This window comes from Microplitis mediator, chromosome 10 (assembly GCF_029852145.1).
Source record: "Microplitis mediator isolate UGA2020A chromosome 10, iyMicMedi2.1, whole genome shotgun sequence".
Lineage (NCBI taxonomy): Eukaryota > Metazoa > Arthropoda > Insecta > Hymenoptera > Braconidae > Microplitis > Microplitis mediator.
Window position 1 is genome coordinate 16,274,916 of NC_079978.1, and position 16,683 is coordinate 16,291,598.

At 31.0% G+C, this 16,683-nt stretch overlaps 2 protein-coding genes across 2 annotated transcripts; both read left to right on the forward strand.

The window, feature by feature from the left end:
- Positions 1 to 1,747: 1,747 nt before the first annotated feature.
- Positions 1,748 to 6,429, forward strand: LOC130676374 (CCR4-NOT transcription complex subunit 6-like). The gene is made up of 3 exons (XM_057482526.1): positions 1,748 to 1,832; positions 5,809 to 6,121; positions 6,219 to 6,429. Exons 1-3 carry the CDS (start codon positions 1,748 to 1,750, stop codon positions 6,427 to 6,429), a joined length of 609 nt encoding a protein of 202 aa, XP_057338509.1.
- Positions 6,430 to 6,569: 140 nt separating this feature from the next.
- LOC130676432 (CCR4-NOT transcription complex subunit 6-like) lies at positions 6,570 to 7,692 on the forward strand. Its single transcript, XM_057482622.1, has 4 exons — positions 6,570 to 6,694; positions 6,783 to 6,963; positions 7,037 to 7,176; positions 7,261 to 7,692. Exons 1-4 carry the CDS (start codon positions 6,586 to 6,588, stop codon positions 7,299 to 7,301), a joined length of 471 nt encoding a protein of 156 aa, XP_057338605.1. The 5' UTR covers positions 6,570 to 6,585; the 3' UTR covers positions 7,302 to 7,692.
- Positions 7,693 to 16,683: the final 8,991 nt, after the last annotated feature.

Below are 16,683 nucleotides of genomic sequence, written 5' to 3' on the forward strand. Positions count from 1 at the left end.
AATTTTTTTTTGAAAAAATCGAAAATGGAGCTTGTAGGGAATTTATTCAAGTTTATTAAACTGCCCTTTAAATTACTGTGTGACCATTACTTGCTGAGATATCAATACTCAAAGACAAAAGGATCCTTTTTCATTTGAAGGCTGATATCTCAGCAGCAAATTGTCGTACAGAGAAAAGCAAATTGTAGCTGAATAAATTTCCTAAACGAGCCATAAATTCGTTTTTTGGAAAAAATTTTTCCCGGCCCCGTAGACCTAAAAAACAAAACCAAAAAATTTAGAAAAATTTTGTCTCGACCTTTTTCTTATGATTCCGCAAAAACCGTGGCTCAAAAAAATATTTTGCTGGAAGATCTTCAAACTAGAGATTTCAAGCTTCAATTTGCTTTTTTAATGTTTTCGATACGACCATTTTTCACGAAAATACAGCCTTCCAAAAATCACTAAAAAATTTATAAAATTTTCTTGTTCCTTTAATTTTTTGGATAAGTGTATTTATTATTTCGAAATGATATATAATTTAATTTATGACAAAACAAAAATGGTTTTTTTGCTTATAAAAAAATTTGTAATTTATTATTCGTTATCGATTACTATTAAATTTATTGATTGTTAAAAATTGTATTATTATTAAGAATAAATTTGATCGACAGAATTGAATTTTTGATTTCTCTCGATTTTTGCAATCATCAATAAACAAATTAAGTAATTTATTATTATTTGACTTAACTACAATGTCCTTATTAAATACGAGACATTCGAATGATGAAATAAAAAATAAATAAATAATTAAGAATTAAAAAATTAAAAAAACTTCTTTCTCTCGATTTTGGATATCGCTGGTGGAAAAATCATATTAGTTCTTGTTATTGGACCCAAAAGGAAAGTCTCTGAGAAATTAGAGCAAAATCGGCAAGGGGATCTAATCGGAAGAATAGCCTTCCGCTCAACGACTTGAATTTCTAAACGTATGTTCTATAAAAATAAAAATAAAAATTTTTATGAGAAAATGCTTTTTTTCCGTGTCCCACTTTGCCCACATTCACAGAATCATAACGAAAAGCATATAAAAATTTAGAAAATTCATGGATTTTCCTTATTTCTTGCGCATCACAAATTTGCATTATGACAAAAATTAATACTCTAAACCTAAAACTAATTTTAACAGAAATTGTAGCTTGTTAAAAGAATTGAACATAGATCTTTATTTCTAATACATATACTAATAATTATACCAAGAAGTTTTAAAGGTAGTATTGTCATAAAACTTTTGAGTTTAATTGCATTTTAAATACTAACATTTAAATCATCAACTGTAAGAACATTACTTCAGGTATCAGCTTACTGACGGGACAATAGAGACTTCTGTCCATTGGGCTCGAACATTCATTTACCCTCCGGATTAGATTTACAAATTATGGTAAAACGACAAAAATAAATAATACTTAAGTACGATATACTATTTAACTTTTATCCAAATACTCATTTAAATCTATGAGGTAATTACAACGAAAATATGAGCACCAGAGTCTTTCAATACAATGTGTTTTTATCTATAATAAAATTTTGTCATTATAATTAAATGCATTCGGTTATTTACTATACAATAATTTTGCCTACTCTATAATGAGTTTCTCATTAAGAAGTGGGGATAGAAAACCTTAAAATATTTTCAACAGCATCAGATATTTTATTTGCTTTTGTGACATCAGTGAGTAAAGTTGTGGTGCAAAAATAGTGTGAAAAAATGAATCCTTCTATGGAAATATACGATCACCTCATCGCAGAAAACATCAAAAAAAGTTACTGCAATATACAACTAGAAAATACAGGTATGTGTTTAGAAATTTTTATATTAAATTAATGATTCTACACTGTAAAAAATCACCGGGGTAAGTCCAAGCGGTATAAGTGTTAAAATTATCGGTGTTAAATTTACCCCCGAAAGCGGTGTGAAAATAACGCCGCCACCGGTGTAAATATTCTAGACCGGTGTTAAAATATTTTACTTTATGAATATTTTTACTTACTCGATCACTATACTTGTTAATAAATGATATTTTTTATTAATTTTCATAAAGAACTGACATTTTTTTGTGTTTTATAATCGTTAAAGTTAATACTCCAAGCGGATGTAATTTACCCCGCTTTTACACCTGTTACCCCACTTTTACATCGGTTTTACTCCACTTTTACACCGGTTACTCCGATTTAACACCGGTATTTTTAACACCGGTGTATTACTCCCCCTACACCGGTGTAATTTCATTTTTACACCGGGTGGAGTTAAAACGAGTCCATTTTTAACACCGCTCTTTTTACAGTGTATTAAACGGTATAATCACCTTTTAGTTTAAATTCATGTCCACCCAGCACCTATTATTTATTTAAAAATATACATCTCTAGTGAAATGATATTATATTTTTTTCACATTTTTAGCACAATTACAAATTTTCTGAATCGAAAAAATATCTTATCGTGTGAAAAATATTTTTCAAAAAGTTAACGCCATTGTTTATACAAAATCAGTTGATAAATTTTAAAAATCGTTCTTACAATTAAAGTATCGAACAATTGAAAATTTTATGATTCAAAAAAGAACTTATCTTGCAGATATCTTTAGTAGATAAGTTAACGTTATTGTTTATATAAAATTAGTTAACAAATTTTTAAAAAAACATCTTTAAGATGTAGGAATCAAACGATTGCTAATTCCATGATTTGAAAAAGTAATTTATCGTATGGAGGAATGTTTTTTTAAAAGTTAATGTCATTATTGATAAAAAATTAGTCAGCAAATTTTTAAAAAACCGTCTGAAAGATGTAAGAATCAAACGATTGCACATTTTATGATTCAAAAAAATTACTTATCGTATCGTGAACTTTTCGCATAAAATTAACACTATTGTTTATAAAAAATTAGTTAACAAATTTTTGTACAATCCATGATGATATTAACTCTTCGAAAAAATCTCTTTACACGAAAAGTTATTTTTCCGACTTACTTTGGGAATTTTTTACTTACTTGATCACTACAGTTAAACAGTGTGCGTATGTATGCATGTGTGTGAGTGTGCTTCATGTGCACGCGTGTGTATGTGCGCGTGTACGCTCGCGTGATTGAGTGGGTGTGCGTGTGTGAAGATATTTTTTGCGTTTAATAAGCTTTTCAAAGTTAATACTCTGAGCGGTCGCAGTTTACCCCGCTTTGACACCGATATTTTAACACCACCGAATTACGTCACCAGCAAAATTTGAATTTCTAGTATAATAGAAAGGAAAAAAAAAAAAATGTCCTTGAAACTTTTATCGTACATTTTTCTTTTTGCAAATGAGCATTAAGAGTCGTGTGTTTTTGGATTTACTAAACTTTTTTTAATTTAGCGGTGAAAATGAGACAAAAAACGGATATAGTGGTGCGTGCACGCCTGTCGATCGAATCAATAGCATGATAAAAAAAAATCGTTTTAACGGATTAAAATTAAATATCAGCGAATGAAAAAAAATTGGTCTTTTCTAAACATAAATAAATAATTATCCACCGAAAAAAAATTTTTACCCCAATTTTTTAATGAAATAAAGCAATCGAGAAATTTTTTTTTCTATTTTGTTGATTATTTTTTCTTTTTTATTGCTAAAACTACATAACAATAATTTTAAGAAAATTTTTACTTGCATTGTTTAAATAATTGTTATGAACAAATGAATTGTTAATAAGATTAAAAAAAATTTTTTTTTGGGAAAAAGATGCTTAATAAAAATAATGATTATTTTTAGAATCCTTAGAAATAAATCTTATTTGGACTTTTCAGTTCAAATATCTTATAAACTATTGGGGATACAATTACAACACTTCAAGTCATTTTTGTTCTCCACTTATCAATAAACATATTGAACTTCTGACCAAATCACTAACTCAATTATTCAATGAATTATGGAAGAAGCACTTATATGAATGAATAAGTTTTTGAAATATTTGCAAATAATCAAACCACTTTTTTTTTTTTTTACTAAATTGTTTATAACTTTTACAATTTTTGCCGGCCCCAAATTTCCACTTTGACAATTTTTATAGACGCTATTTCGAATCGAATGAGCCCTTACTCATAATTATCGGTGGTCTTGAACACTCTCTGAACATGAATAAGTGGAATAAGTGAATTTTCGCTAATTCTGAGTGCCAACCAAACCACTTTTCTGAGCGGTCGCAGTTTACCCCGCTTTGACACCGATATTTTAATCTCAGCAACTCTATTCATCGTAGAGATATCCGCCAAGACTCATTTTGTTTTTTAGTAAATTCTAAACCCGAAGATACTTATTTGTCTTGATAGTTTCTTAATAGTTTTCGAGATATTTCATTTTACATCTAATTTTTTTATAAAAAAAAACAGTTAAAGCGGCCGCTGAATTTAGGTCAAATTTTTGTTTGGGATATCTTGAGTATTTACAAAAAATTTTTTTTGATTGGTTCATACCTACCGAAATTATGATTTTGCACCATTATTCATATTTTTTTACTAACTTTCAGAATATACTTCTCCACCTGCTAAGAGGCCATGGATGTTCTATTCAACGCCAATCCTGGAAGAATCGGGGCCATCGTGTAAGTAAAAATGAACAAAATATTATTTTTTTATAATAGCAAAATAATACACGGAAAGTAATATGTAGTATCATTTACTACGAGATTGCAGTAAATGTTTTTGTAGTTAAAAATATCCGATAAATGATAACACTTACTAAATGTGCGTCAAATTTTACTAAGTTAATAAGTTAAATTTACTCCTTTCTTGTGGTTAATTCTACTGCACATTGCAGTAACATGTACTCCAGGCAGACGTTGAGAGTACTACAGAAGGACGGGTTCCCGCTATTTCGCCATTTTGGGGTTAATCGTTTATTACAGCGTCTCATAAATAAATAATCAACTGACAATTTATTGAAAATTAAATAATTGATTATCAATATCTCAGATTTTTTTATTCTGCTTGTTCTTACGGCGCATTTATAATAAAAAAAATGTCGTGAGAACAAAAAATAAAGATTTCGACATCTTTTTTGCCTTTAAGGCTCGGACTTACCTAACAAAATTTCGAATTTAAGAATTCTAATTACTTTTCGAATATTTATGGGACTCCGATGATGAAAGGCTTTCGAAGAAGTTCGTCTTCTGCTTTTAGTCGGAAGCTAAGAAAATTGCTGTTATCATAATTATTTAATAAATAATTAGAATTCTTAAATTCGAGATTTCGTTAGGTGCGGCCCAGCCTTAAAAGTTGGAAAAAAAATTGGCTTTCATGTTTTTGGATAAAATTTCTATTTCATCTTTTTTGATAATTATGAATATATTTTTTTTTTTTGAAAAGTACATAAAAAAACGAGCAATTTAAAAAAAAATTGATCAATTTGATCAAAAAAAATTTAACATGGCCCAGCATGGGTGGACCCTTTTTGTAAATAATTACCATGTTTAGTATATATAAATAACTCAGTAAGTGATTTTTAAAAATAATTTATAAAAATTTTAGGTTATATAACGTTTATTTTTACCGTTACCGCATATCGAGTAAATTGAACTTCAGTTGGAATTACAAATATCGCATGCTGTGACATATCTTACTTTTTTCGATAGTAGACGCTTAACTACAATATTGCAGTAAATCTAACCACAATTTGGAGTTGTCTTATATCATACTACAGCCTGTGGTAAATGGAACTCCAGTTGTTGTTGCCACTATTACAATTTATTTTCCGTGTAAATATTATTATATCAAATAAATAATGAATTTTTCTATCTTTTTCAGGTACATTTTCGGTGATGAGTTACAACGTTCTGAGTAGCTCATACGCGGCACCAAGAATGTATCCGTATTGCCCTAAAGAATACCTCGACTGGGAAACCCGTGGGCAGAGCATCATAAATGAAATTAACGACTATGAATGCGATGTGATCTGCCTTCAGGAAGTCGAGATGGAGGCGTTTCTTGAATTCTTTTCGCCGAAGCTGGAAACTAAAGGGTATATTGGCATTTTTGCCCCAAAATCTCGGGCAAGAACAATGTCAGATACCAAACGGCGGCTTGTAGACGGTTGCGCGATTTTTTGGAAGACCGAAAAGTATGTTTTTAATTAATAATTTTAATTTAAACAATTAATAATGTTGTGTTGGCTTATAGTTATATTCATTAATCATTTATGTATTTTTTTTTTTCAGGTTTACACTGGTATCCCAACAGTTGATCGAGTTCAACCAATTGGCTATCAAGAACAACGCAGGTTGTCAAGACATGCTCAATCGGGTGATGATTCGTGACAACATTGGGCTGTTTGCCGTGCTGAAAACCACAGCCGCAGCATGGCAAGATGGTAAGTTTTTGCGATTTTTCAAATTTGTAGCATTTACAATAAATTCGCTATCACTATAACTTAATAAAACTCTAATTTACTCTTTAGGTCTTCCAGAAAACTCATCAGATGTGGAGCAGCTAATCTTAGTGGCAAATACACATTTGCACTGGAATCCGGAGTTTTGCGACGTCAAAGTTTTGCAGGCAATGATGCTCGCCAGAGAAATAGAAAGAATGTTGGAAACAGTGAGTTCCGTATCCGAACAGGCGGATAATAAGACATTCGCTTCTTCTGACATCAAGCTATTGCTCTGTGGAGATTTCAACTCTAAAACAGATTCTGGTAAGTTCAGTTTCAAAAATATTAAGAATTTAATATTAATTACTAGGGTGTCCTGAATTATTAATATTTACGCTTTTGCTTTTTTCAGGTGTGTATGAGTTTTTAACACAAGGTCAGCTCGCTATAGATCATCCGGATTTTCGAAATTTGGATTACAAAAAAGCCGTTAATACAATTTTTGGAAATCCGGAATCTGCCGAAGTAGCCCACCATTCGCTGAATCTTTCATCGGCCTGTCCTGAAGAATATATGCCGTATACATATTATACGTAAGTAAATCAATAAAATTATCACTATGTTAATTTTTTTAAATAAATAAAATAATTGTTTGTTTTTTTTCAGGTATGGCTTCAGGGCGATGATCGATTTTGTTTTTTATGGAACATCTAATATGAGACCAATAGGATTCTATGGTCCTATACATGATCAGTGGTTCCATGATAACATAATAGTGGGCTGTCCTAATCGGTACATCCCATCGGGTAAATTGAATAATTTTTTTTGTTCAAAATAATATCATTTTCCTATATTAATCATTTTCTGATAATTTATCATTTTTATTCCAGATCACTTTCCACTGGTGGTGCATTTCAAGATGGTAACTTGAAGAGTCAGTCATCGATTACGTGGTTGTAAAAGGTACTACATCTTACTCTTTTTCGTCGGCTGCACATCGGTCCTACTACACTGAGAGACAAATTTATTCGCCTGGAATAAAGACGCGTACTAAAATTTTTTCCAAAGTACCACTACGGGCGTGTTCAGAAACACACTCTAGAAGAGAAATATTCAACTCTTGCACGGAGAGAAGAAAATGGTAATAATTACGATGCTACATGGCAACTAGTCCTATTTTTTAAAGCATAGGAATCGATACTATGTAGTATAGGAATAATTACCATTCTTCTGTTAATATTTACTATGCTACATAATAATCAAGCTACTGGTAAATATTACTTTGTAGCATTGTAATCAAAGCCATGCTAGAATAATATTAAGTCCCATGCTATAACTTTCTCTGCATTAATAATTCATAATTCATAATTTTACTCACAATAAAATATTAATTAAGTGTGTTTTCAATAAATAATTTATTTATTATATTTTTCTAATAAAACTAATCCATGTTAAAATATGTTAATGTTAATATTTATTGTTTTATTTAAAAATTTTTTAAATCAATAAAACATTCATTTATTATTAATTAAATAACCTAATTTTTTAATTATAAAACCTTATTTTAATATTAACCTTAATACCTTCAATTGGAAGCGACTTCATCGAAATTATAATAATTCCAATGTAGCATAGGAATGATTCCAATCCTCATGAAAAATGATTTTGTCTGATTATATATGAGTATATATGATTATACATGGTTATACATAAAATTATATATAATTATGTATGAGTCTCTATATTATTAGATCTGATCAGACATGAATGATATAAACTTATATGTAGTTATATATAAGTCTATGTATGATAAGATCTGATCAGACTTTATTGATATGAAACCTATAAATATTTAATTGTGTATATAGGTTCAATATATACCTTGTTAGACCAACGCTCGGCACGCATTCAATGCATTGAGCGCGCCTTGCTCAACTAGCCCCAAATAAGCCAACAAAGTAATAGTTAAATTATAAAAAAACGATTAATTTTTTTTCTCATGATCAGCCAATTGGTTGAACTCGATCAACTGTTGGGATATCAGTGTAAACCTGGAAAAAAGAAATACATAAATAATCAATAAATATAACTATAAGCTAACACAACATTATTAATTATTTACATTAAAAATATAAATTAAAAACATACTTTCTGGTCTTCCAGAAAATTGCGCAAACATGTACAAGCCGCCGTTTGGCATCTGATTTTGTTTTTGCCCGAGATTTCGGGGCAAAAACGCCGTCATACCCTTTAGCTTTCAGTGTCGGCGAATAGAATTGGAGAAACACCTCAAGCTCGACCTCCTGAAGGCAGATCACATTGTATTCATAGTAATTGATTTCACCTATGATGCTCTGCCCACGGGTTTCCCAGTCAAGGTATTCTTTAGAGTAATACGGATACATTTCCGGTGCCACGTATGAGCTACTAAGAACCATGTAACTCATCACCGAAAATATACCTGAAACAGATACACTGAGAAACATCTCAGTAGTTGCTACAACTAAAAAGAGACAACTATTTTAATTTAGTTGGTGTAATAAATTTAAATAGTTATGATAACTATTTATTGTTCAGATGACTTTAAAAAAATAGTTGAAGTTACTATAATTCTTTTGTTATTTAATTTTAGTTATCGCTACAATAAGAGTCTAATAGTCACAACAAAAATCAAGTAGTTAAATCAACTATTATTAGGATAGGAACTCAACCTAACTAATAACAAATCGTAGCAATAAGTATATTTCTTTAACTATTTTCAAATAATAAAAGTTGATAGTTGACATTATTTAATATATATATATATTTTATTGGAACTATATATGTAATTAAATATTTATAGGTTTCATATCAATAAAGTCTAATCAGATTTAATCATACATAGACATGTATAACTACATACATGTTTATATCAGTCATGTCTGATCAGATCCAATCATATATATAAACTTATGCACGACTATTGGCAGGGTGCGGAGTATAGGGTGGGGACAATCGAATCTATTGTAGCGCCTGCAGTGGACGAAATACGCGTTAAATCGCACTTGCCTTGTGAATAGTTAAATGAAAGCAGTGTTAAAAAATAAGAACAAGAAGTTGTGTTGTTAATTGCAAAAATACTGACAGAAATAGTAATTGCAAGTTTTATACATTTCCATCCATGATGTTCATCTTCGGCTAAAAATTATTACGGGGAATTTTTTAAATTACAAATTTTTAACACAAAGTATTTTTAATTATTGAGTTTTAAAATTTAAAATTACGAATAATTAAAATCACTTTAATTTCTTTACTTAATGCAAATTAATAAATTTAACTTTAGAAAATTATAATTATAATTATTTTAACTCATTTGTTATTATGACTATTATTGTTGTTATTATTATTATTACAAGCTAACCTTATGCTGTTTAAAATGATATTTATTTTGTATTTATTAAAATTTTTTATACTTATTCTTTTCAGTACAATCTACTCTATATTTTTCCACCTTTCAAATGTGGTATCACACATATATTTCGCAATCTTTAAAAATTTTAATTATTTGTTTATAAAAACTTTCCATATTCTCTCTGTGCTTTTTGAGGATGATTTAATGCGGTCGACAGATGTCGTTTTCGCCGCGCACCCTGCCAATACATGAATTTATATTAGCTATGTCTGATCAGATCTAATCACGTATAGACTTATAGGGGAAGGGGGGGGGGGCAAAAGGGGGTATCCCCCAAATTTTATAAAAGAAGATTTTATATTTTAAATGGTTTTTAAACATTCCAAAATCACTTCTGTAAATATAATTAAGCGTTACTTTGAATTCTTTTTGGTAAACTTTTTCAAAAATCAATTGTCAGTTGAAAAATATTAATGACGTTTGTTTTATGATAAAAACTACTAAAAATTTTTTTTTTTCTTTTGTATCCAATAAACCTGTAAAATATAATTTTTTTTCATGTAAATTCCTTACAACAAAATTCAACTTCATCGAATTCGTTTAAAATCCAGAAATTTTTTTTTTTTTTACTTTTTTATTTTTTGATTCAATTTTTAGGTTTTTTTGCTTATTCAAACCGTTCCCAATTTCATTGTTTAAGACTGTCCTGTATATTTTCGGTTATGCAAAAGTTATATTTAAGTGAAATGACAGTAATTGAGTTAACTCGGAATTCCGTTTTATGTGAAAGTTAACAAATTTAGAATCTAAAATAATTAATGAATGAGCGTTTTTTATATTTGTTCACAATTATGTTCAATAATTAGCTCAAAAATGATTATTCACATGATACGTTGTATCTATATTGTGTAAGTATATCGTGATACCAGCAAACATGACAATTTTTAGGCAGTCACTTCCAATGACTTACATAAAGAAGAACATATTAGTTTTGAGGATTTTGTTCAGTAATTATGATGTTATTCAATGAAAAAAGCAGATATTGATTTAACATTTATTATCCCATTGACGATATCTCTCGAACGGATTACCTGATTGGGAGGTTCTTGACAGCAATCGAATGATTTTATCGAGTCCTAGAGCTGATTAGATTTTGGGATTGATCGATTCAACAATTTTCAAAATATCTAAAAAAAAACGATTTTTTTTCGTTCGTCTTTCTTACATATCTCAGAGTCTATGTGACTAAATGATCTAAAATTTTCTGAAAATCTAAGTTCAGAAGATATCTTTCGAATGCCGCAAGAACCATCTAAATCGGTTCATTCATCAAAAAGATATGAGAGGTTTACATCCACACCCACACACACACCCATACAGGAAAATACGACGGGGCCAGATATGGACCACGCTTGGCGCAATGCTGTCGATCTCTGGCCCATGCTTGTAAACCCGCTTTGGCCCAGCTTTGGCAAAAGTCTGGGATGATAACAGGGTACCAGGCTTGGTTGTTACCAATGGCCCAGGCATCATTGCCAAGGCTGGCCCATGCGTGGTGGCCAGATCTGAGCCATGCTAGTTTGCCAGACCTGGCCCATGCTTGCTTGCCAGACTTGGCCCATGCATCGACAAAACAAATAAATTTAATTTAAAAAAAATTTTATTATTATTATCCTAATAGAGTTTGTGATCATTAACGTTTAAACTATTTAAGTGAGGTAAATGATGTGAAAAAACTCAATGAAAATTCTGCTGGGCTCTGGGCGCGAACTGCCGTCCTTCTGATCTCTAGGTTTGAACGGTAGCTACTGGACGATCCTACTAATGTTGAACCGAAACTTTTATATGTTGTACTTATTCATTTTACTACAACCACTTGGTTTTATGAAATATAAAAAGCAATTAAATAAATGTTTTCGATTAAGAAAAAAAATAATAATTTCGTATTATTTTTATTATAATTACATAATTTTTAAAAATAAAATTTATTAAATTTAATTGATTATTTATCAAGAACCCAGTTGAATTGTCTTGCTCTACCACCCGCAATATTAAAAATAACATTTATTGTAGAAATTCATGAGTTATTTCTTACTTAAATTAATTTTTATAACTAAAATTATAAAATTACGGTTGTTGATTGCAAATAACAACGAATTAAAAAATATTTCAATTATTAGTTGTAAATAATTTTAATCGCAATATTGTAATATTTATTAATTAAAACTTATTTTAATTCAAAAATAAATAATTATTAATTTAAAAAACCATAATAATGAGTTAATTGAATAATTAATAAAAAATGTGGGTTAACCAATTCTGGCCCAAGGATGGGAAACTATAGGTATAGCCGAACTTGAATAATCCTACCTTGGCCCAAATCTGGCTTGCCATTGAATGATCAAGGCAGGGGAACCTAGTCTTGGCTTAAATTCGGGTAATCATTGGTTCGGCCAAGGCTAGGTTACCCAGTCTTGGCCCATGTTAGGGATACCATCCAACGGCCGAGGTTCGGTTACGCAAACTTGGCCCAAGTTAGGGTGACTCTAGGCTTGGCCAAGGCTAGGTTACCCAGTCTTGGCCCATGTTAGGGTTACCATCCGACGGCCGAGGTTCGGTTACGCAAACTTGGCCCAAGTTAGGGTGACTCTAGGCTTGGCCAAGGCTAGGTTACCCAGTCTTGGCCCATGTTAGGGTTACCATCCGACGGCAGAGGTTCGGTTACGCAAACTTGGCCCAAGTTAGGGTGACTCTAGGCTTGGCCAAGGCTAGGTTACCCAGTCTTGGCCCATGTTAGGGTTACCATCCGACGGCCGAGGTTCGGTTACGCAAACTTGGCCCAAGTTAGGGTGACTCTAGGCTTGGCCAAGGCTAGGTTACCCAGTCTTGGCCCATGTTAGGGTTACCATCCGACGGCCGAGGTTCGGTTACGCAAACTTGGCCCAAGTTAGGGTGACTCTAGGCTTGGCCAAGGCTAGGTTACCCAGTCTTGGCCCAAGCCTGGGTGGTCATTGGAATGGCCAAGACTAATTACCCAGTTATGGCCCGGGCATGGGACAGTATAGGTTTGCCAAGATGGGCTTCCCAACAATGTCCCAGACATGGCCCCGTCGTTCAACTCTGGGGCTTCCTGTATGGGCACACACACACATACAGACCTCGCTCTATAAATGTCTGAATAGCATCCTCGCACCTTCGAATGTTGACATATGATGAAAACCCGATTTTCGAAAATCGGGGTGAAACCTATAACTTTCCGAATTTTTCTAAAATCGTCGATTTTCTCAGCGGGAAATTAAAAAAATTGTTTTTTTTTATCTCAGCAACTAATGGCCGCACAGTAATTTTGAGGGCAGCTTTAGAAACTCGAATAAATCTTCCACAAGCTTTATTTTCGATTTAATAAAAAATATAAAGAAGAATTTTTCATCTTTAATATCCATTCGAAGAACCTACAAAAAATTGATTTTTTATGGTTTTTTAATTAATCAACTGCTGCTTTGAGAATATTGATTAAAAGGGCAATGTTGCCAAGAGATTTTACAGCCTAATGTACCCCCGAAAGTCCTGGAAATTTTCAAATCGATCCATTAAACCGTTAGTCCGGGCTGATTGCTCAAAGTTTTACAAAACAATTAGAGGAACAAGTTTTGTTCCTTAATTTGTGTAATTACCAAAATGAAAAAATTAATTTTTTTCGGAATACCTTTCATTTTCGCGTTAGTTATTCAGTAAATGTAAGGTAAATGGAAAAAAATAAATTTTCAAATTTTTTTTTACGGTGTAGAATAATCTCATAATAAAGAAAAAAAAACAAAAAGAACCAGTTTCACATAGCCGGATACTGCCTTGCATAAGAAAAATTGGCTATTCTTCCGATTAGGTCCCCCCGCCGATTTTGATCTAATTTCTCAGAGACCTTCTTTTTGGGTCCAATAACATGGGATCCCAGACAGGAAAGTACAACGGGCCCAGGCTTGGCCCAGGCTTGGTTCAACTATGTAGAACTCTGGGCCAAACTTGTAAGCCAGCCTTGTTCCAGCCTTGGTAGAAGTCTGAAAGGATAACATCGTGCCAAGCTTGGTTGCCAGCCCTGACCCATGTTTGCTTGCCAGACCTGGCCCATGCATCGAAAAAACAAATAAAATTAATTAAAAAAAATTTTGTTATTATTAACCTACTGGAGTTTGTGATCATTAATGTTTAAATTATTTAAGTGAGGTAAATAACGTGAAAAAAACTCGGTGAAAATTCTGCTGGGCTCTGGCGCGAACTGACGCCCTTCTGATTGCTGGGTTTGAACGGTAGCTACTGGACGAACCTACTAATGTTGAATTGAAATTTTTATATGATCTACTTATTCATTTTACTACAACCACTCGGTTATATGAAATATAACGAGCAATTGAATTAATATTTTTAATTAAGAAAAAAAAAAAAAATAATTTCCCATTATTTATATTATAATCACATAATTTTTAAAAATAAAATTGATTAAATTTAATTGATTATTTATCAAGAACCCAGGTTAATTATCTTGCTCTAACACCATTATTAAAAATAACATTTGTTATAAAAATTCATAAGTTATTTCTTAATTAAATTAATTTTTATAAGTAAAATTATAAAATTACGGTTGTTGATTGCAAAGAATAACGAACTAAAAAATGTCTTAATTATTAGTTGTAAATAATTTTAATCGGAATGTTGAAATATTTATTAATCAAAACTTATTTAAATTCAAAAATAAATAATTATTAATTTAAAAAACCATAATAGTTAATTGATTAATTAATAAAAAACCTGGGTTAGCCAATTCTCGCCCAAGGATGGGTAACTATAGGTATACCCAAACTTGTATAATTCTACCTTGGCCTAAGTCTGGGTTGCCATTGAATGATCAAGGCAGGGGAACCTAGTCTTGGCTTAAACTCGGGTAATCATTGGGCCGGCCAAGGCTAGGTTACCCAGTCCTGGCCCAAGTCTAGGTTTCCATTGGATGACCACGACAGGAGAACCCAGTCTTGGCCCAAGCCCGGGTATTCATTATAACGACCAAGGCTAGGTTACCCAGTCCTAGCCCAAGCTTGGGTCGCCATTAAATGGCCAAGGCTAGATTACCCAGTCTTGGCCCAAGCTCGGATAATCATTGTGACGGCCAAGGCTCAGTTATCCAGTCCTGGCCCTGGCTCGGGTAATGGCTGGGATGGCCAGGATTAGGTACCCATTCTTGACCCAAGCATGGGCTAATATAGATGTGCCAAAGCTAGGTTCCCCAGTGCTGAGCCAAGGAGGGCCCCTTCGTTCAACTCTGGCAGCTCCTGTATGATATCATATGATTTTTTCACCGGCGATACCCAAAATCGAAAGAAAAAAATTTTTTCAATTTTTTCTAATTTTTTTCTAATAATTTTATTAAATTTTTTTTATTGACTTTAATTTGGTTAATTTTTATTTCTTATAAGCCAAATAACAAAAGTACATATGATTTTTTCACGATGATACCCAAAACGATAATAAAAAATCAGCGCTATACTATCACGAATAAATTAATTATTTCTTGTTATTATAAACACAACAATGAATTTTATTTATTATTATTATTTATTGATTATTTATTTATTATTAATATAATTATTATTAGTATTACAGGCTTTCGTTATCGTTTTGGGTATCATCGTGATATAGTATAGCGCTGATTTTTCACTGTATTGTTGTGTTTATAATAATAATAAATAATTAGTTTATTCGTGATAGTATAGCGCTGATTTTTCAGAGTATTGTTTCGTCAGTGAAAATAATACTGTATAAGTTTTTTTTTAATTTTACTGCTAATAATACAAGTATTAAATTTGAGGTATGGTGGCGCTGTAATCTAGTTCTTGATTTTTTTGAATTCTAATATAATATAAAGTTTTGACAGGAAGTAAAAATTCGAACCTAGTTTAATTAATTAATTATTGATTACCGTATTGCATTATTGTTGTTAACATTGAAATTAAAAATTTTGATATCATTCATATGACAAAATTAATTTAGTAAATTATGGTTACTTGCATAACACGGTCAATCATTCAAAAAATTTTGTAAATCCTGAAGATGGGGCTCATACTCAAAATATTGAAGCTTCTTGGAGGCATTTGAAAAGTAAATTGCGCAGTGGTGGGGGCTCCATCATGAATATATGATCGATTATCTAAATGAATCGTTATGGCGAAGAGATGTCGAAAAAAAAAAAAAATGAAAACCATTCTATGCTTTAATTGATGACATAAATTATGTATATTCTTTACCTAAAATTAATTAATGGATTTAATTTAAGATAAATTAATAGATGTGTAATTTTGTTAAATACGACTTTTCTATTATTATCATAAGCCTTGATAAACAGATTAATTTTAATTTCAAAATAATACATAATTAATAAAAAAAAAAAAAAAAGATTTTCATTTATAATTAAATTTATGACATATATAATTTAGTTTATGACAAAACAAAAATTGTTTTTTATTTGAAAAAAAATTTGTAATTTATTATTCGTTATCGATTACTATTAAATTTATTAATTGTTAAAAATTGTATTATTATTAAGAATAAATTTGATCGACAGAATTGAATTTTTGATTTCTCTCGATTTTGGCAATCATCAATACACAAATTAAGTAATTTATTATTATTTGACTTAACTACAAAATGTCCTTATTAAATACGAGACATTCGAATAATGAAATAAAAAACAAATAAATAATTAAGAATTAAAAAATTTAAAAAACTTCTTTCTCTCGATTTTGGATATCGCTGGTGGAAAAATCATATTAATTCCTGTTATTGAACCCAAAAGGAAAGTCTCTGAGAAATTAGAGCGAAATCGGCAGGGGGATCTAATCGGAAGAATAGCCTTCCGCTCAACAATTTGAATTTC